This window comes from Mchenga conophoros, linkage group LG17 (genome assembly GCF_057382185.1).
Source record: "Mchenga conophoros isolate Kocher_MC1m ecotype Shallow Benthic linkage group LG17, M_conophoros_male_GT1.1, whole genome shotgun sequence".
NCBI lineage: Eukaryota > Metazoa > Chordata > Actinopteri > Cichliformes > Cichlidae > Mchenga > Mchenga conophoros.
In genome coordinates this window covers 36,345,690-36,368,568 of record NC_140542.1, presented here as the reverse complement: position 1 = coordinate 36,368,568, position 22,879 = coordinate 36,345,690, and the positions used below count along the sequence as shown (strand labels likewise).

Genomic DNA, 22,879 nt, shown 5'->3' with positions numbered 1-22,879 from the left:
TGCTTTAGTGATTTCTAGTTTGTTTATTTATTTTTGCTGTGTGCCTGATTATGTGTGTTTGTACATATGTTACTTTGGCATTCATGTTGCTCAGGATGGTGGGTTTGTATTGGGTTTCTGTATTTTTCTTTCTTTTCTTTTTTGATTTTTTTTTTTTTGTTTATACATATTTACGTGGTTGTATGTGTGTTTACATACAGTACTCAACAGATCGGAAGACGCCCCTGTGCGGTTTTGCTTACTGTAAATAAGACTGGATGAAATAAGTACAGAAGTAAAATAAAATGAGATAAAAAGTAGCTTACTGTATGTAATAGAAAACAAAGTGGTGCTATATGCACAGTGTGTAAAGTGCAGTGTTTGAGATGAGAATGCATATTCTCTGTTGCACAGACGTGTTCATTTGACATCATTTGAAACTGTGCGATCTCTAAATAGCTGCATTTTTTAAGTAGATCATTTCCTCTTATGAAGAGTCGAAAACAAAGACTTTAAAAACAATACAGTGAACAGAAAGACCCCCAAAGTAGAAACTCAGTTCAGCAAAATTAAATACCCATGTTAATCACAGTTTTGCTAAAAAGCAAAGACTTAAAATAAACTGAAGTGATCAAGAACTTTCTTCATGTTGAATCTCCGTGTCTGCATCATAGCTCCACGCGGAGAAGAACTGCCCGAGGAGCTAGAAATGCATTTATTGTGAGAATTCTCCCACATGTTAAGCATACAGGAATATCAGTGACCAACCATAAATGAGTCGAAATGAGACGGCTGCAGAAGTAATCAAAAGATATAGCACGAGTGTCAGACTCAATTTTACTAAGGTTCACGCCAGGAAATGGGGATCACACCAAGGGTCAGGCATATGCAGTTTAATGACATGGTTTAATTTAATCCACAAAATAACATCCCACGTAATGTTGTATATCCCAAAAGTCTGTCTTACATTCAATTTGGTCCACATAAAGGCTTCAACAAAACATCTGCAAGTTTCCCAGCTGTTAGTGTTTAATGTAGCAAAATACTGCAATAAACCGCAGTCGGTAAACTTTGCAGAAATAAGACAGCCACTGAAAGTATCGGGCATAGGAAAAGACATCATATTTAATTATCCATATTTAATTAGTTTTTTGAAATATTTCTAAAGGTTTTCAACAGTCTGTTATGAGGTGGGCACCGCATCACTGTGCAGATGTATTTGCATGTAGGCAGGCCAGAATTTGAGCACCGAATGTGGGTTAAGATACATAGCTGCAAAGGGGCTCGGACCTTAAGTTTGGGCAAGTACTTCAGATTTGGCTCAGGGTTTATCCATGGAAAGAGTGTTTCTGTGGTAGCTCAGACAGTGTAAAGGACAGTTTGTAATGTCAGCCTGTTCGAACAACTTAAAAAAGAAAAGAAAAAAACCCGGTGTAGACTTTAAAAAAGAAGCACAAAGAGGAAATTTATTTTGGCTCGCGCGCGGTTCAGCAGGACCACTACAGTGAATGCATAGTCCCGACAGTGAAGCACAGAGAGCGCAGGGGTGTGATGATTTGGAGCTAGTTGAGTGCAAAAGGGAGATGACATTTATAGATGGGACCATCAATGCCTGTGAATTTAACAAAATACTGGCTGACAACATGAGCAATACTGCAGCGTGATGGCGATCCAAATCACGCTGCCAAAAGCACAAGAAGAAGGAACACTAGGAGGTTCATTTGCTTCACTGAGTTTCTACTCTGTGGCCTGCAATTATTAATATAGTAAGTCTGTGTAGTCTTTATTTTGTAAAGAGAAAGTGGGTCTACTGTTCAAGTATGTCATTAATTTTAAGTGATATCACACAGGGCTCTGCTCATTTCTGTTACATGTCATCCTTGTGTTTGTGTGTCCATCATCCATTCTGAATGTCCGTCTGTTTCGAGGTTGTTCTTTTGTCTCTTTTATATTTTTGTTTATGTTCCTTGTAACTTGCCCACACAGAGTGAGTGTGTGTGTGTGTGTGTGTGTGTGTGTGTGTGTGTGTGTGTACGTGTGCATACGGATGTCCCAGCTTGAACTGCAAACCCTTTTGATGTACTGCAGCAGTTTCATTCTTCCCCAGGAGAAAGTGATCTAAAAAGAATCTAGCTTTGGTCTTTTTTTGTTATTTTTCAAGCAAGCAGAGAAGAGTGTTGTGTGGAGATGGCATTTTGTTGGTTTATTTCTGATGCATTAAAAATATTTGGACCACTAGAGGATGAAAATACCGACCCTTCATTTACGATGGCCTTATCAATTACAAAATGTCAAATGTCAAAATACAATTTTAAAACTGAGCTGAATGCTACTGGAACTTACATAGAGAATTATTATATTCTCAAAGATACCACCTCGTCCTGCTTCATGGGAAATACCACAACTTCCCATTTTAAAGTGGCCTTGAATACTTTTAGCTTATTTTCTGTCATATATTCTATGAAAATGGTGCACGCTCATATTAAACATGACCAAAGCTTCCTTCCATACCTTGTTTCAACTCAGTCATTAAATCCAGGAGGATTTAGTATTGGTTTGTAGTAAGTTTTGGTGGCTCTGTGGTTAGTAGTGTGGCTTTGTTGCAGAGGGACGCATGCATCAAAATATTAACCATTTCTAAGATGGGCCGCGCTCCACATTAGATATTTTTAATGCAAATCTGTTTATTACATTAAGTAATTCTGGAAACGCACCAACAAAGAGACAAGCCAGACCTCTAAAAACGTCCTCGCTCGATGTAGAAACATCACTATATGTGGAAGTCATCCCTGTGAGCCAAATGCTCAAAATTCTTCTTATTACTGCTCTTGACTATGTATGCTATCAAGACAGAAGATGTGTAAATTATTTGGCGTCTGAGGCCCCACCCATCTTTTGCTCAAACCTTCTGTTTGTGAGGGGCAGCCACTAGCTAGAGTGGCTTGTTGAAAACAGTGGATGAACTGATACGCTATAAGACAAATAAGGATTATAAGTAATCATACAAAGCTACCCTATACATTCCAACATATAATATAGAACTGGGTGTGAGTGTAATAACTCCACTTTATGTCCTTTGTCATTTCTTTATAACGCCTGAAAAAGTCTGAAAATGCAGTACATGTGGAGGACGTTTATATTGTGTGTGTTTGTGTTTATGTGTGTGTGTCCGTGTGTGTCTAACACATTCTCTCCCATGTTGCTGTCAGATCCACATAGACATTCCTAGGATGAGTCCTGAATCTTTGGTGCTGCAGCCAAAGGTGACAGAGGTAAGGTGGACTGGATGTGGACCCAATGCCCAGTCCCGTAACCAGCCGCGCACTCTTACAAAACAGACCGGGCTATTTCAGTTGGCTTGGCTCCAGCTGCCGCCCTGCATCCGCCTGGCTCCCTTCTGATGAATCTGTCCGCCTGTCGTATCGGTCGTCTGCGGGGTAAACACTCTGAAATGGTGTAAATGTGGTCTCGTACATGCATAAACGCACACACACACGCATTGATGCAAGCACATATTATCGTAGAGGCATCTCAGCATGCAAGGGCACTCATATGCAGTGCTGCATTCAAGACCACAGCTGCTATCCATTTCAGAAAACTGAAACCCCAGTCCGACTTCAATCAAAGACACCAATCCACTAACTGTTCCTCTCGCTATCCGTTCCTGTCACTGTCTGTAATGGCCAAATCTGTGCTAACCTGCCCGTTGCTTCAGTGTTTGTCTTTTTTTTTTCTCTCCTTCTCTCTGCAGATTCACATTGACATACCGAGAACTAATCCTCTTATTCCTCTCTTTCAACAAGCTTCTGTTCAAGAGGTGAGACCCCTCCAGCTGCACACACACCACCTCACCTAGCAGGGTTTTCCCTTTTCTGCTTTTAGGCAGATTTGGTCCTGGAATTAGAGGCACTGATGATGTTGGACACCTTAAAGACAGAACATGTGAGATGGCTTACAAAGAGGGGAAAAACATGACAATAGTTAAAACGATATAGGTCGAAAAAATGGGGCACAAACTGTGACGAGTAGTTGAGTGTTAGAGTAAAAATACTGTCTCCACTCAAGTCTCAGTATCTTGATTTATTTACTTACTTTATTTAATGTTTTTCTATCTGCCTGCGAGTGTAAAATGGGAAGACCCTTGCTTAAGCACTGCATGATTTGGCATGGGGCACATACACAGCTGCTCAAGCGAAGAACACACATGATTTTAATAATTACATGCATGGGATTAGATCCCTTTTAACTTTCACTCTGCATGGTTGGCAGTTTCATATCTTTTTGTTGTGCTTCGTTAGTTCTACTGAAGCATTTCTTATTACAGTTGGGTGCTCTGTTATGGCCGATATAAGAAGTCATTTTCTTCAAAACATCTTGAGCATTATGTTTGAAACATTGAACTATTAGTCACAGTTGTGCACATTGGACAATATGGTTAAAAGCTAGGAAAACTCATAAGCACCTTTTTTCTCATGGTGATCAGTAGAAATGCATAAACAATACTTTAAAGGCATTTGTTTCTCACACAGAGCTGCTGCGCTTTTATCATACGTATAAAATTAATATCAGCTGATTTCACTCAGATCGGGTTTGCTCAGTTTCTCTGTTGATGGGTAAATGCAGATTGTAGCTACTTAATATGAATCAGTATCACTTTAAGTCTACATATACTGTGTATTGGATGTTTTTTGTAATGTTCATTAAAAAAAACAACTTTTCCAACCTGTCATTACACTCTATTAGTTCAATTCACTTGAATTGAGTTATGTTCATATAGCCACAAATCACAGCAATAGTCACCTTGAGATGCTTCCGAAGAACCTACAATAATCAATACTGATTTTACCTTAAAAAAATACAGTTTTAATTACTAGATTTTTGGCTTACTAGGTCATTTGTATTAAATGTGTGCAGATGATTTAGTTGGCTCAGAAGTAATGTGTTAAACCCATAAGTTACACAAAGTGACAAAGTTGTCGTAACCACAAATCAGTGGTTTTTCTTGACAATAGTGATTTCACATGTAATTTAATAGTTATATCAATGAAGACATTTAAAATCTGATTGATTTGTTGTCTCCCTTCAGAATGTCACACTTCAATAAACATGAAGTGTAAAGCCAGAACAGGGTCAGGGCTGTGTGAGAAACTATAAGCCAGGTTATGGCTTGAAACCTTTAACTATCTACTCATTGTAAGTTACAGAATAACTTGAAATAATGTAAGTATGGTTAGTGGTCTTTTAGCTATGAAATTCTTGTAAGAAGTTACTCCACTGGTCTGAGGGACTATCAGTGCAGCATCCCAGTGCAACTTAACATGGACATTAACCTGATTCCATTCATTTATATTGGGTTAAGCTTATCTTATTATTCTAGTGCTTCAGGGATGGCCTGTCATGAGTAGAACCACTGGCCTGAGAAGCAGAGAAGTGAAAACACAGATAGAAAACTCCATAATGAGGTGGAGGCTAATGAGGTGCCCAGGGCTCCGAGCTGCTTTGTGTGTTTACCTGCACAAAGGTGCGAGGAAGCACGCACATACACACTCAGACATCCATACAACATAGTGGGATTTTTGCATTTAGGTGAAAATATGGTTGATCTTCATTGAACATATGAAGTAATCAATCACAATGCAGACTAGAAAAAATTAACAAAACCTCTGTCCTAAAGCTTGGAATCACACCAAGAACAAAGTCTGTAAATTTAAAGAAAACATAAGGATCCAAAGTTAACAGCAAAATGCAAGCAGAAATCTCTAAGTTACTAAAACCTTTGTTCACGTGTCCACTTAAACAAAAACCCACCCAATAAGAATGTGTTCATGGAAAAGTAGCACAAAGGAAAACACGGATCTTCAAGAAAGAAATGATGGGTCACAATGTTTATTATTATTATTTATTTATTTTTATTTTGCAAAAGACCACTTGATGTTTCACAAGAGTCAAGTTGGCCGCAGGTCATTAAAGAGTCTAGTAATGTCTTGACTTTTGTTAAAAATAAGTCTTAGTATGTATTTAAGTGTTTGAAACTCTGTTTTCTGCATTTCAGCACCTCGTATGACTACACTGCTGAGGTCATAATATTTTTGTAACACGCTAAACTCAACTGTTGCTATAGCTGGGGAACATAAAGGGACAGTTATCAGCAGAATAACATACAAGGTTACGAGAAAAGAAATCGTGTCATGTGTAGGTTGTTTTTTTTTTTGTTTTTGTTTTTTGTTGTTGTTGTATCAATCCAACTGATAGGATTGATATTTTGATTTAAAAGTCCGATATCTCAGCCGATACATTCGTTCTTTCAGACACAAACATAAGCAGATTTTCCTAACATTTGTTAAGAGTAGTTTCTTATTTCCTCATTTACAATCTACCCGACAGTGCGGTGATCATCTGGTTGTTATAATTGTGGCGTTCTTAACAGGGATGTTGCCAACAGGGAAATTGCAGAGTGCCCTCTGGTGGATAAACCATGCAACATCAACACTCATATGGTTAATTAACTTTTTACCATTTTATTCATATGTGTAGTAAAAACAGTAATCATGCCAATAATATACTTTAGCAACTTATGGTTACTTATGTCCGTAAAACGTTTAAAATCCCAAATTCCCCAATGGTTATGCCTCATTTTTCTCTACCTCAGCCAAATAGCTTTGCTTTAATTATCATGGTGACTGATGCCAGAATGCTTACAAAGAGTGTATTTTCACTTTTTCACATATCTGAAGTCTGGTGCTAAACAAATTTTGAGAGGTAATTAACTTCTTCATACCTATAGGACAGACGTAGAACAATGATCTTATGCCACAATGTGCAATGTTGTGTTAAAAAATAAAACAAAACGCCAAAAATAAGTCAAAATATTTCACACCAATACCAAAACTTTTATCCACACAGTGAAACATGGTGGAGGGAGCATCATGGTTTGGGTCTGCTGTCCTGCCTCGAGATCTGGATGCTTTGCAGTCAGTAGGGGAATAATGAATTCAGAATTTTTTCAGGCTTTACTTAGTAGATAAGTAGATTAAACTTAGAAAAGAAGAAAGGTAATATCTTGGAATGGTCAAATCAAGAAGGCTGCTCAGTTATCCAAAGAAAGATGGATGCACTGAAACACTCCTGCAGGAAAAAGCGTTTCTAAAAGCCTCCTGTTGCATTTGTTTACTGCTGAAAGAGGTTGCACGAGGTGCTGCTCCTATCTGGCCTCCACTGCACGTGACTGCTAATGCAAAAATAAGATTGTGTATTTTGTTTAGTCAGACTGCTGTGACTTACATGAAGACTTATGTTAATTCCAAACTTTCTCTTGTACCTGTAAGTGAAAGAAAATGATGAGGGTTGCTGTCATTCAGGAGTGCACAGACCTATAATATGTGCAAACACTTGAATACATACGCACGTTGCCCCAGGCAGTGCCACCTCCCATTGCCCCTGTTTTGTACAGGATACATGTCGAGGCTGTAAGCAGGGAGCTTAGCGTGGAAATGAGATCAGACAAGGAGGAGGCTGGGTGCTTGTTTTCTACCAAGTATCTTATCTACAGTATGCACTATTACTTCATCTGATGTTTGTATTTTTCCTTTTACCTCCATTTCCCCTCTCCCAGATCCCATGTTTTTCTCACTCTCATCCCCACACATCAGCTCTTCCCGCTTACGTGCTAAATAAAAGCCACCAGCATACACTGAAATATTCAAGCAGTGTGCTCCTCATATATTTTGGTATGCAACAGACTCCCAAGGCCCCCCTCCCTTTTTTTTTTTTTTATATGGTTATACTTGCTGCGGTGCCACCTGAAAATCACCTCTGCTTCATTTCATTCACTTGTTTGTCTCTGGGGCTCCGGAGATTTAGTCAAGATGGAAGGCAGTCAACAGTCTGTTCCATTTCAGGGAGAGAGGGATATTGAAGCAATTCTGCAGTGATTTCCTAAGTGGTATCTAAAGCGTTGGAGTTTTTCTTGTTTTCGAGTACAATATTGTCTTCAGGAGATGTTGATAATCAGCAATTACAAGATTCAAATGTGTTGTGTTTTGCATACAATTTGTGATTATAGGCTAAAAGAGCAGGATTTATCACTCAGCACAGTATGAGCCTTATACCACAAGCTTTTTTAATTTTAGTCTTTGCATAACAAATAGGTATGATGTAAGCGACTCGTATAGTTATTGTAGGATATTTAATAGACTAATGTTTTGAATGTGGGACAGCCCTTTATGAACATTTTCTTGAGTTGACACCTTTCTTGTAACAATTTCTTTTTTATCTCTGGAGATTATCCTTATCTGGGTCTTGGGGGACTGGAGCTAATGGAATTGAACAATAGTTTTTTGACAAAGGAGACAGAAAAGCTGATTTTGTGACCCCCCCCCCCCCCCCCCCCCAAAAAAAAAAAAAAGCCTCTATTATTAGGAGAATCTGAAGTTAAACTGGACTTCTCCAAATGAAGTTAATGTTATCTTCTCCTGGAGAAAATATTCAGTTGCAGCTGCGTTTTCTCTCGCTTTCATATACAAATGATGCCACAGACAAACATACAGAGTTTAGAGTCTTTGTCCTCACAGTAAAACGGCTGTGGACCGGGTAGTTTTTGTGTGCATGAGTTCACTCAAAGCGGTTGCCAATGTGAAATATGCATGTCGGCTTTTGAGGCTGCATGAAAAGAAAGTCCCATTACCCACTCCCCTTGCTCTCACCAGCACCTCTCCTGTGTTTGATGGATGCAGCTTTGATAGGGAAAGAGGTGGTGTGAGGTGTGGAGGAGAAAGCCAGGGAGAGCTTACCATTCTCTTCCACTGTCTTAGCAATGATGGAATTACTTTAAATAAAAAGGCGAGGGTTTTGTGGAGACACTTCCCAGTAAAAACACAAACAAAAAACCCATTACCATGACCATGTTATATACCATAAAACAATGAGGTATGAGGTTATTTAGAAAGTGACAGAAACCTGACATGGTCACCAAAACATAAGGGCTTGATGGGTGCGGTACATCAAGGTGTAAGAAAAATGTGTTTCTGTCTTCGTATTTTGGAGGGAAATCCATTTGCACAACAGAAAAAAACCAAGCTAAACATCAAGCCTCTTCTAATTCACTGGGGCTGACAGTATTAAACAGCCACCCATAACAAAGATGGAAGTGTTTGCCTTGCAAAAAAAAATGTTGAAAAGAAGGGAAAGAGAAGGAGATGGAGGAGACTGACTCAAAGGGGAAGAGGAAGAGACAGAGACAAAGTGAGGAGGGAGGAGACCAACACCAGAATCAGAGAACAAAGTTCAAAGTGAGTTTTTTTTTTTTAAGAACAAGAAATACAGCTGAGGAGCTAAAGACTGAGGTGTTGCTCAGTGATGATGGAGAGCCAAAGAAATGGTTCATATTAACTGTGGATGTATTGGCAGGCCGATATTATATAATTGCTAATTGTAGATGTATCGGCATTGGCAGTAGAGAAGAGGCGGTAGAAACATCCTATTGCCATTTTATGAGTTTTGATGTCACATAGTTTGTTCGCCAAAGCAGTGTTGGTGTTTTCACTGTTGACAACACGTTTGTTTTTCAATTGCCAAAAACATAACCAATTGATCTAAGCAGATTCAGGTGGACATCTCCAAGTATTGTTATTGGTATCGGCCTCAAAAATTCGGTATCGCTCAAGCTCTACGTTAAACTATGTGACTGTGTCAGCTGACTATAGTGCTATCTAACTAGCTTGGCTAATGAGGTGCATCTTTTGTCCCTTTGCTACTTAGGTTGCAAACAAAATAACTGGGGCCTTAAGCCAAACACTGCAGATGGAAATTAGCCCAAGGCTACAATCTGTCATATTTACATTTGTTAAAATGTTCATTAATATGTATTGTCCCTCTTTCTAAATAAAATCAAATCATTTAGCCAAAAACTGACCAGCTGACAGCTGAGGTTGAGTGACTTTCAGTGCACCTGAACGAGGGAGGGGCGGATGTGACTGAAAAACAGATGACAGTAATCTGCTGGGTTCCACCCCGCTCTGAACCTTGTTCTGCTGGAGGTTTCTTCCTGTTAAAAGGGAGTTTTCCCTTCCCACTGTCGCCAAAGTGCTGCTCATAGGAGGTCATATGATGGGATTTTCTCTGTATGTGTTATTGTAGGTCTGCCTTGCGATATAAAGCGCCTTGAAGCGACTGTTGTTGTGATTTGGCGCTGTATAAATAAAATTGAATTGAACTGAATGCGTCTTAAAGCAGCCATCGCGTTATTGTCTTTTTCTAAATTGGACCATTAGCTACAAAATGAACATCGTTTTGTATCAGATGAGACTAGAAACTAATGATCCAGATCATAAACTCATCAGGAACGTGTCAGCCCCCCCACCCCACGCCCCCTTTGCTGGGCATTGGAAAGAATTTAGGTTGACAATTATGAGTCTGATTCACTTTTCAGAACTGGATGCTACATCCATAATTAATATGGAGTGTATGTCCGCCTGTAGATCTGCTGGATTATGCTTTTGTAAAAGAAACCAAACAAAGCCCTCTTAAAAAAGGAAAAAAATATGCTACAAGTGATCAAAAGTCCCCAGGCTACCTTTAGTTTTTCAAGAGATGGGTTTAAACAGTATTCCAAGTAGATGATCAGCTAATGTGGCAGAGTTGAAACCTGCTTCCCATGACATGAACCCAGCTTTTCTTCTTTACCAGCTTAGCACGCCTGAAATGATTCCTATGCTTTTTTTCCACACCTCACTCGCTTTCTGACATGTATCCTTTAATGATTTAAATCTCTAATTCCAACCAGCTTAATGTCTGAAATGTTGTCAATCATTGTGTTAAAAATTTCTACAACTATGTTGTTATTAGAGTGTTGGATTGAATTTTTTTCTTCTCTTTTCATGGCGTTGGTACTCTGTCTCTGTGTATGTTTGTATGTCTTAAGATTTTTGAACGGATCCTGTTTATCTGGGCCATCCGGCATCCCGCTAGCGGCTACGTGCAAGGCATCAACGACCTGGTCACACCATTCTTCGTCGTTTTCGTCTTTGAATATATTGGTGAGTGGCAACCCCCCCTTTGTTTTTTTTCAACTTTCACTTTAAAACTCCCTAATCTTTTGTGTGATATCCTTTTGAAGTAAGGATCACTCATCTCTTTCTGCTACCCCTCTGCTGAAAGTGCCACTCTCCACAGTGCAGAGTGGCACCTTTTGTAGCTGGCGAGACTCAGGGGTTACTCGCCGGTTCATCACCACAGGTCACAGGAAATCAACCCCGGGACCCTTGAGACCGTTTCTCTTTTCACAACTCTGTGTCCAAAGAGCTCCTCCTGCACCTGTGTGCCCTCTTCTCGCCCCTCTTTTCAATCCCTCTTTCTTTTCTGCTTTCATCCAGACACACACTTGGTTACAGTTTGTGTTTCGAATGTGCTTTTAAGCTCCATCTATCAAAGCATTCTGGTTAACACTTAGGAATTAGACTGTACAGTATGTGTGTGAGAGAGCATGACACGTGTAGGCGTGTATATGTGTGTGTGTGCACACCGCGCTGTTTTTCCCAGGGCCCTCCTGCTGTGAGCGTTTAAGTTGTGCCACATTTGTGTAGATGAATGCTTTATTTTCCTTTCACACTTAACTCTTCTGACAGTATAAACACTGCTTCAGATCCTCAACATGAGAAGGGGGAAAGCAGTTGCAAGAAATTTCATTGCCGGTATAGGTGCGATATAATTTTATTTTTTATTTATTGATTTATTTTTTAAATGTTTGAACTACTTGAAAATATGACCAGATGGAACTTCTTGCATATTATTTTTTGTAGCATTTTTTCCTTTGCTGCACTGTATGTACACTGTGAATTTAACTCAAATCATCTTTATTTATATAGCACCAATTCATAACCAGAGTTGCATATAGGCGCATTATATTGTAAGGTAAAGACCCTGCAAGGATAAATCCTTGACAATTAGAGCCATTAGGACTTGGAGGACTTGGAGACATTGGGAAGGAAAAACTCCCTTTTAACAGGAAAAAGCCCCAGCAGGACCATCCTGTGGGTTTGGGTGAGGGGTAGGCAACAATTTAACAATCCATCCATTCGCTTCTGCTCATCCTTTTCAGGGTTGCGGGGGGTTGCGGGGGGTGCTGGAGCCTATCCCAGCTGTCATAGGGCGGCAACAGTGCTAACCACCGTGCTGCCCTTTTTTATGCTGCCCGGGGTACACCCTGGACAGGTTGCCAGTCTGTCACAGGGCTAACACACAGAGACAGACAACCATTCGCGCTCACATTCACGTGCAAATTCACACCTATGGGCAATTTGGATTATCCTCACAAACTGCATGTCTTTGGACTGTGGGAGGAAGCCGGAGTACCCGGGGGAGAGAAAGACCCCGGCCTGATGGTGGAATTGAACTCAGGACCTTCTTGCTGTGCGGCAACAGTGCTAACCACCGTGCAGCCCTTGCAATTTAACAAGTTATTGTTAAATAGCAAGAAAGTGTTGGCAGCTACAGTTGTAAAACAATACTTACTGATATGTTACAGGGAAGCTAACATAATATACAACAACAGTTTACTTCCCACCAGCACTGCAGACGTTCTTGTTGTTATTTTGATGGAAAGGGTCTTAAAATGTCCATCATATTGTAATTTTACCTGTCGTTTTAATCTTACATGATAATGAGGCAGGTTTAATAGCCTTATATTTTCAGAAAGAAAAAAACATTCTGAAAAGAGAATGTTTTTATATGTACGACGACCTTGTTAACATCCTAAGAAACACTTTTTTTTTTTTCCTGCAGTTTCAGCAGAGACACTAAAAGACTGCAATGATTATGCCTAAACAGGCAAATTCGAACTAAGTGGAATTAAGCTTGGTGCTTGCCTGAGCGTAATGAAATGCATCAAGGGAGGTTGCTGCAGAGGTGATATTTTTTTCCTGTTTTCCATCTCTTCTTCAGACAGAGAACTTTCCATATCCGATTAGATTTTACTCTGAAGGCTGAACCCTGCTCCTATAGTGGATACTAAAATTGCTTCCTTTCAGCTGTAGTCAGGGGGACATTTCTCCCCAGTAGGGCTGGGCGATATATCGAGTTTTTAAAAAATATCGATATATTTTCATACGAGATATAAGATGTGACAATATCGTTTATATCGATATAGTCTATGTTACGTTATAATTATACTTGTGGAGCCGCAGGTTTGCCTCTCTTTCGTCCACTTTTGTCTCTATGCAACGTTACTCGGCCTCGCCTCTCCTGCACTGAACACAACTCCCCCATAGCTTCACCTGCAGGCAATGACAAGATGAAAGCGGAAAATCTCCGTTAGCGAGTTACCGTGCGTGGGGCTGGATGGCGTCAACGTGTTAGCGAGCTAACCGCGCTAACGACATGCAGCCCAGAGGGGCTGCACGGCCTAAAATCCTTTCCTTTTCTCAAAAATCGACAGTGCGCCTTATGTATGAATTCTGGTTGTGCTTACTGACCGCGAACCGATTTTATGTGGTACACAGCGCTCAGCAATCTGTCAAAAAATGTTTTAATATGACTTTGCTAAGCTACGGAGCTGCACCGCTTGATGGATTGTCGGAGAATTACGGCTACAGAGGAGGAGCCTCGCGGAGTGATACGTACTGTGTGTGTATAAGGATGGCACCTGTTCAGAGACGTGGTGCAGCTGTGAAATCTGTCTCTTTGTTATTATGCTCAGCGTCTATTAGTTTACATTTTGACTGCACAATTGTGAGCTTTTTGTTATGCACAAAAACAACATTGTTTTCTTTTATTTATGGACCATGATTATTTAATATATGCTGATAATTTATTTTTGAGTAATATCTACGCTGTATGTAAATAAAAGTGCCCGTGTGACATCTGGGACACAGTGTGACTAAGAACTCTCTTTTTGTTCTTAACTTATGGCTTAAAAAAAAAAAAATCGAGATATATATCTTATATCGCCATCCAGCTAAAAAATATCGAGATATGAATTTTGGGTCATATCGCCCAGCCCTACTCCCCAGGAAGAGTGCTCAAAAATCTCTTTAATTTGGATTTTCCAATCCTGAATGCACTTCCTTTGCTGAGAGGAAATCCTGCAGCATGCACTCCCTCTGGACGAGAGAGAAGCTCCACATATTACCTTGTAGTGGTCACAGATTTACTGTGTTTTAAAAGTATTTGGTTAACCTGAAATCTGCTATAGACAGCATAATTTACAGTTTACAGTATAAGATCTTTGATATCACCATCATGGAGGGTTCCTTTCATCAAGTGAGCTCCTCCTTGGGTTGCAGAAATATGTTGCTCGTACCTTCTTTATGTTGAATGTGGCGATGTTAAATGAATCGATTAGAGTTGCAACATGATTTTTGTGAGATTAATTATGAGTGAATTCAAGAAAATCCATCTACATTTAGAGCATTTGACAGTATTCACGAGGAATGATGCTTTATTTTACATTTCCCATTCATTTTCTGCAATTTACCAACCAACCACTTTATTAGATAAAGCTCGCCATTTCTGGCTTGCACCCCTGCTCGAAACATTTTGGGTCCATATTGGCAAACCTGCTATGCCACCACATCCCAAAGATGTTCTGTTGGATTGAGATCTGGTGACTGAGGAGACCACTTGAGTACAGTGAACTCATTGTAATGATCAAGAAAGCAGTTTGAGATCATTTGAGCTTTTTGACATGGTGTTTTATCCTTTTGGCAGCAGCCATTAGATGATGGGTACACTGTGTTCATAAAGGGATGCACACGATCGTCACTCAGTACTCAGGCTAGACTAAGCTCTGTGGCGTTGAGAGCTGGGACTAAGGGATCTACAATGTGCCAATGAAATATGACTATCAGCCTGAACAATTAATACAAGGCATGATTGATCCATGCTTTCATGTTGTTTACATCAAATATTGTCGCTACCATCTGAATTTTGCAGGAGAAAACAAGAATCATTAGGACAGAAGCATTTTTCCAATCATTTGTTGTCAAATTTTGGTGAGCCTACATGAACTGTAATCCTCAGCCTGTGGTGTGGTCTTCTGTGTTGTGCATGCAGAGATGCTCACTGTTGCCTTCGTGTCAGTTTAAAGCAATCTGGCCATTGTCCTCTGACATGGACAAGGCCCGAAGAATTGCTGCTCGCTCTCTTTGTTGGAACATTCTCTGTATAAATTCAATTGATGATTCTTTGGGAAAATCCCTTTAGATAATCAGTTTCTGAACGGCATGGCTGTTGGTGCCAGGTGGTTTGGTGTGAGTATTTCAAAATTACTTAAGTCACCTTTCTTCCTCATTCTGCAGCTCTTTTTATTCAAGCTGAACATTCTGAATTTAAAACAGATGTTTTGCACACACATCAGGTGAACAGAACATGGGAGAGGAAAGAAAAAAGAGGATAAGCCACCTTCAACCACCTGCTGAGAGTTTTGAGTTGTTTTTTTTCTTTATTGAGAAACGTGACCAATTTTTAAAAAAACATTTTACCTCCTTTTCTTTTGTGTTCTTGTTTGTTTTACATTTATAATAAGCTCTACGTACTAGTTTGTCGAGAGACTCCTACAAAGAGAAATCCTTCCCCTTATGTGTGCAGTTCTTGCTGCTTCCTAGAATCCATACATCCCACAAAAATAGGTTAGTTTAAGTTCTCTGTGCTATGTTTTGGCTCATCTTTGAAGCTATGCAACATAGAGCTACTGTTGAAACCACAGTAAGTCACACACCATGCACACTGTGACCCTGCTGGGAGCCTTAAGAGGTTGGACCCAATTGCTTCTGTGTACTACTTTGGACACAACACTACACACAGCAAATTTACTGTCATTTTAAAATCTGCTAGAAGCACCATTTTTAACAAATGTAACAACAATATAACAACTTCCAGTGCTGGAGTGCGTCTGGTGCTTTTACTACAACCTCCAAAATGACACGGACATTGAAGTCACATATCTATAAAGCATAAGCGTCATTAAGATAAAGCTTTATTGCTATATTGAAGCTGAAAACAGTTGAGATATCTCACAAATAAGAATTTTTTAGAAGAACTCACTATGAAACTGCATCTACATATTTGCCATCCCTTCTTACGGCTTGTGCCAATGATGTTATGCAAATGAGCTACTTTCTTTGACGTAGCCTCTCTTCTCTTTTACTTTTTCCACTGTTCTTTATAAAGTTTTTCACCTGTTTTTTGTTTGTTTCCTCTACCTTCTCTTTTGCTGTCATCTTCTTCTTCTTTATTCCTCTATCCCTACTTCTTTCTGCATGTTTTTCCTCTCTCCTGTTCTCTTTGGGCAATTCAGACTGTTGTCAGATCTTCAAAGCATCACCCCATGCTTTGTTCCTGTGTATCTCCATGCACTGATGAGCCTTGAATAACATACACAGCCAACAAACCTTCAAACGTGCCTGGCTGGCATCTTACATGATGGGTTGATGCGCTGTGTTGTTGTTGTTAGGTGCTCTTGTTTTCTGACGCAGAGAGAGGGAGAGGGATAGACAAAGAAGAGAGAGGTTTGGCTCTTTCATGCAGTGGGCCTAATTTTGCTCCTTTCTGAAGGGGTAGAAAGTGAGATTCTCTCATGCTGTCTGTGCTCTTGCACTCTCTGGCTGTCGTCTCCTTTTGCCATCTCTTCTTCTGTTTTCTTTTATGCTGCTTTACCCCTTCCCCCCCCTCTCTCTCTCCGTCCTTTCCATGTAATTGAAGTCATGAATTCATGCTGAAGGCAGAAATGTCCTTCTCTTAAGTTGTAATTATTTTGTATTATTTATTATTAACAATATTTTATGTACAAATAATTAATTGACATTTATATGAACTTATAAGGAAAGCTTGCTTTTTCTTAAAAATTAGAGCAAATACACATTTAATCTTCAAGAAACGTTGGCTTTTGTGTTGTTTCCTGTGGACTTTTTCAGTTAACTAATCTCTAGAAAACATCCATTCGCTTCCGCTTATCCTTTTCAGGGTCGCGGGGGGTGCTGGAGCCTATCCCAGCTGTCATAGGGCGGCAACAGTGCTAACCACCGTGCTGCCCTTTTTTATGCTGCCCGTCATATTTATTTGCTTTGATTATTTCTTTTTCAGTTTTATTTTGTATTAAATGTTGGCTTTGATTCAGAGCATAATATATTGGGGGCTAGTCCGGGATGTAAACTCAATGTTCCACTGGGCAGACATAACTTCCTGCAGCAATATATCAACGTGCTGAAATGTTTAACTAATCTTTCATGTTTCACTTGCCCTTCCATTCAAAAGATAGGTTTTAAAAAATATTGCCATAAGTTAAGTAACAGTGTCACAGGTTGCTAGATTTCAGTTTAAACATCGCAGACTAAGTGCAGCTGGTAAGCATGTTCGAATCTCGTTTAATCCCAGTGCTAACCACCGTGCCACCGTGGTTAGCACAAGCATTTTCGGGCAGAAAAAATAAGTCAGTGACCACAACTGTGATCAGTTAAACAATTTTAAGTTCAGAAATGATACCCATTTTGTTTCATGTCTGTCCCACAATCATTGTATAATTGTAGAAGACATTTATTCTGCACAGCACTCCTTACATTTTCTGACCACCTGGGTTTGTACTTTGGCTCAGTTGTGCAGCAGAGTGCTGCATTTATCCAGTGACTGTTCCCGACGAGGATTTTGCAGTAACAACAGCTTAACGTATGTGTTTTTTATGTGTCTGCATTATCCAATGTACGCCGAAAAGCTCTGTCCGTTTATGACTCCCGTCTGTTTAAGTGGCACAGTGCTGGTCGTTTGGCAGTTTTGATTATGGTATGATGGCCTAATTAGTACGAATAAAAGCTGTAAACAGAATGTGGAGTACACTGAAAAAGTCACTTTGATCATCTTGAAGCAAAATGCCAGTGTGGACTACTTTTTCCTTTGCACTCACACTAGTGCACACAGAGTTTTCGCTCTAAAAACCCTGAAATCTTCATCAGATTGAATTTTCGAATCCTTACTCCAAATGTGTTTGTCTGCGTCTCGACCGTTTAAAGCCTTGAGTGAGTTTGAGTGACAGCCAGTATCTGCAAATGTGAGTCAGTTCACCGATGGGGGCGTAATTAAGACTTTGACCTGTTTCGAGCTGCATAATCTGTCCTCTAAACAAGTCTTTTAGAGGTGTTCTCTTTCTTGTTTTCACATCATTTTATTGCCATTGTCTTTTTCTGTCTTTCTCTGGAATGTCTTCTTTGATTGCTGCCACAGTGTAGGTAGGCTACTGGGCAAAAACCCACAGTGATAGGATGAGGTGAGCAAAAAAAGACCAACATTACACCCTGTACCACTCACACAATGCCCCCACATATGTTCGTTTAGTTAGTTTATCTTCCTTTTGTTCTACTTTCTCTTTGTTTTTCAGTTTAGCTCATTCTCGTTTGTATTTTTTGTATTTTTTTTTGTTTTGTTTTTGTGTCTCCAGTCACACATCTGCCTTGGTCTGGCACTGCAGTGCTTGTTCATCTGCCATACACTCTATTTACCTTTTGATGATGCAATGCGGAGTGATGGCTCCACTTCTTAACCACTCCAACTTCGCAGCACTCCTCCCTTTCTTCGTGTCACCGACTTTCATTAACACCTGCCTGTTAATCCAAATTGAAAAGTTCCAATTGTTACATTATTGATGCAGTGGGAGGGGAAAAAAACACACTTAAGTTGTTTTGTATTGGACTGTTAGAAGATCCCCCTTTTCAATCAAAGAAATTGATCTGGAATGTCTATAGTGTCTCCTTCTCCGAGCATTACTTTGCTTTTGGCTTTTCCATTTGCTCTGGAGTAGCACCTCTCCCATTTGCCGACTATAAAAGCTATCTAATTAAGGCCAGGATGGGCCATGACAGGAGCAAGGAGCTCGACCGGTCCTCTTCTAATGAGCAGAGGCTATGATTGACCAGTGGATCCATAATGTATTCTGCCTGCCAATATCTAAGTATGGATTTTCTCTGAAGAAATATGAGAACAAGAAAGCAACGTGGAGACAGAAAACGGTAGAGTGTTTTAAAATTCTGGGAGGTGAGGATTTGACAACTGTGAGTGAGAAGGAAGCAGAACTAGAATAGAGGCAAAGTGGTAGAAAATAACAGCAGCCTGAGTGTCTTGGCAGGCTTAAGAGTAAGAAAGAGTGAGGACATGGAGAATGACAGAGAGGGATGAACAACAGAACAAGAAAACAAGATTTTCATAAAGGGTAAAATCACCGACTGAGAAAGTGCCCCCATGCTGTCAGGAAGCAGCCGAGCCGGGCAGTCCTTCCTTGTATCAACAGAGATGAATGGCCTGGTGTACCCCATCACCATTCTCTGCTTTGAAGCTGTACTTGTCATAGCAGGCACAAAATGGCAAGCAAGTGCTTTACACTTGCAAGGAATTCACGAAGAATTCAGCTATTAGCTCTGTACTGAGTATTCATTGTATGCTTGTATACAGCAGCTTTCACTGAACAATTTACACATTTATATGGAATTTATGGATTATGGAATTTTATATACATATACATTATATGAAAACAAAAAAATGGATGCACCTTTTGGTTTTAAAACTAAAACCCTTAAGTTTACATTCTTTTTAATGGCCACCACTGGGCACATCCTTTAGTTCCAGAAATAGGGTTGATTATATAGAAGTCTATGAAATATGAGCCTTATGCTTGTTTTTCATTGACTCTTACTAAACTCATTAGTAGATAATTTCTAAACACTTTATTAATGGGTCTTAATGACTAGTTTCAATTCATGTTGAAAATGACATGGTATAACTGTGCAGTGTCCAAGCAGAAGACTGGTCCAACACGTAAAAGCTTAAAGCGGAATTCTTGGAGGAACCACTTGAGGGTCGCTTCAAAAGAAGTCAACTGCCATAAACTCAAAATGCTTCCTGTTTTAGAATAAGAAAGGTTTAGATCCTAGAGAATTTTTTACATTTTTCAGTTGTGATGGGTGAGGCTACTTGGATTGACAAAGGATGAGGAAATTTAAGTACCTGCACTGGAGATCTTGACTGTGTTTGTGGTGTTGGAGCATTTTTAATGGAATTATCTGAAATAAAGAAGTTTGGATCTCATTTTTTTTTTAGGGAAATCCTTGTGTTTTATTGGCAATTAGCCACTTAGCACATGTAGAAAACAACAACATGTTTATATACAGTGTACTCAGGGAGATCTAGTCTGTGTTTGTGATCTCCAACATCAGATGTGATATAAATATTAATTTAATAGATGTCTTTCTTTCATCAGAACGACAGCCTACAAGGTCACTGTTTGTTCAGTGAAAGTGTAAACGTAACTAGTTAGAGAAGGTTTCCTATTTTGAGCTGCTGACTGCCACAGTTTTGCCTGCTGAAGTGACAGCTACTGGAAGCAGATGTTATCAGCTATCGCCCAGTACAGGTAATTGAAGTTTTTTTTTTTTCCCAAATGACAAATTGACACAGTGCTTGGTTATTTTGCTCTTGGAGCTATCACCTCTTACAATGCAATTTTAAAAAAAGAAGCAGAACTTTTACAGTTTTTTTTCTAGTTTTGTTTTGCAGAAGAAAGTTGTTTCAGTTCTGACATTAAAGATGCCCTTTCACCATTTTGTACATTGTTGTCCTTGTAGAAGTAGGATGGTGCACTTTAGAGAGCGTTGGCCCTTGAGGAAATGAATGGTGAAGACAGACCGAAAATGTTCCAAGTTGAGCATATTTTAATATTTGAATACATTTTATTGCAACAGAAGCTGGAGCTCTTCTCCAAATGGCAATGTGAATTACTTAAGATAAAGGGTTAGAGAGAGAATGCGCAGACATTTACACAGCACAGATGATGATGATCACTTAGAGAGGACCAATGAGAAGTAAATGGACAGGAGGAGGGGGAATATGCTTGTATACTAAAGGACCTGCTGAGGTGTGTACGAGTGTTTTTAACAGCTTTTTTTTTTGAAGAAATAAAGATTACTCAGATCCCTAGATACACACTTTATTCTGAGAAGCTACTTCAAGCTCAAAGCATCAAGCAAATGGAGAGAAATGTGTGCTTTACTCCACAATATACTGTTTATGACTTTTTATGCAGAGCAGCTGGTGTCTGCTGGTGGGACATTACTGAATTATATACTGAATATTTAGTCTGATCGTTTTATGTCAGCCATATTTTCTTTGACATTTGGCATTGCTTTATGATGTGAATAAAGTTCCCATTAGGGCTGCCACAAACTATTATTTTGATAGTCGACTAGTCACCGATTATTTTTGCGATTAGTCGACTAATCAGATCATTCATCCACTGGACGTAAAACTGTACAGCTTATTGCACCAGCAGCATCTGCTCTTATATAACTATTATTAGCTTACAGCTTTAAGTGTTTAAGGTGCTAACTAAAAATAAAGACAAGATGATAGTTTATTAAATTTTAATGACATTTGCAGATTATTTCGGTGAAGTTTAATAAACTCCTTGCTATCTAAAATATAACGGGACACCGGAGTATATTCTCCAGCATCTCACATTTCTGCTTGACATTTATTCAGCTGTGTAAAAACTATAACTTTAATCTCAGCCAAACCGATTTACTCAGGAACAAATAAAATACTAAAAAAACAAAAACAAAACAAAAAAACAATATCATTTTTAAGTTATCTAAGTGACTTATATATCACGTTCAACCTGAGTAGCGAAAGACGGCGGTGGGTTTGAAAACGATCTGCCAGGAGTCCGGTGTTCTCACGGCTCTAGTGAGCCTTGCCCCCGGCTAGCTATCGAGCTAGTGGGTAACAGACGTCTCCAAAAACGTCGGAGCGCTTTTGAAAATATGTGGTGTCTTGATAAACTGAACAGATGTTTGAGGTTTACACAGCTACATTCTCGCCTGAAAATCTGTTAAACGTTTATTTTGTGACCCAGAAAGAATAATAAGAGTAATATTAAAACTAACTAGCTGCCGCCATTGTTGGAAACTGAGCTGGGCTGCGCTATGAATTCTGGGACACAGCTTCTTCTTCTTCGGGGTTTAACGGCAGCTGGCATCCTTGTACATGCAGTGCTGCCATCTTCTGTTTCAGGCCGTTATTACACTCTTAAATCCTACTACTCATTGATGTGTCTTTTGTGATCTTACAAAGCTTCAAACAACGCGTCGACTATTAAATAAGTCGTCGACAATCGTCGACGTAATCGTGACTAGTCGACTAATCGTGGCAGCCCTAGTTCCCATAAACACAAAGGATAAAAAGGGAGAAAAGCGAGAGATTAACCTGCAACATGCCTTATTTCGCATTGTGTTTTCTGTGGTTTGCCATAGTGCCAGCAAACTGCAGCTTTCACCAGGCGAAGAAAAGTAGTGTTCCGCATTCAGCAGCTTAGCTCTTGGCTCAAGGTTGGGGTAGCACAGCAAATTATCCGCAAGCTAAATGCTTCTAATGAACAAGTGGGTTATTATTAAAAGTATATTATATACTGAGCTCTGCTGTCCATATGTGGCTGGAAACCCTATACAGCCTGAGCCCTACCACTGTGGAGGGTGGAGGGTGTCAGTCAGCTGTGATAAAACGCCTGCAGGCATGTAAGGCCTCACACAAACACAGAGCACAGACTGACAAGGTGAGCTGGCTTAATTACAAACCCACACAGCACCGCACATATAAGAGCTTGTCTGACTGGAAGGAAACTTAAACTGAATCAAGCAAGTAATTATGTCTGAAAATGAGCATATCTTCTTTCCAGAGTGATATTGAGATGTTATGTTGTCTTTGAATTACAAGGCTAGTAGTATTTACTGTTGATTTTGCTAAGCGGTTCCTTTCTGGCCTTTTCAGCCTGATCTCGCATCTCATTCATGTGTTTGTCCTTCTGCTTCTTCACATCTTCCCTCGTATCTTTTCTCTGATCTGTTATTTGTGGATGTAGCTTTAGCCGTGACACAGT

At 39.7% G+C, this 22,879-nt stretch overlaps 1 protein-coding gene across 3 annotated transcripts in view; it reads left to right on the top strand.

Moving 5' to 3' along the window:
* The window catches only part of tbc1d22a (TBC1 domain family, member 22a), a 164,953-nt gene that overhangs the window by 55,653 nt on the left and 86,421 nt on the right, over positions 1 to 22,879 (top strand). Inside the window, exons 8-10 of one of the 3 annotated variants that reach the window (XM_085251275.1) lie at positions 3,189 to 3,251; positions 3,731 to 3,796; positions 10,898 to 11,012. In XM_085251275.1, coding sequence (XP_085107401.1) covers positions 3,189 to 3,251; positions 3,731 to 3,796; positions 10,898 to 11,012 — 244 coding nt within the window. The remainder of the gene's footprint in view (positions 1 to 3,188; positions 3,252 to 3,730; positions 3,797 to 10,897; positions 11,013 to 22,879) is intronic. The other 2 variants (XM_085251273.1, XM_085251274.1) reach the window with 2 other exon arrangements.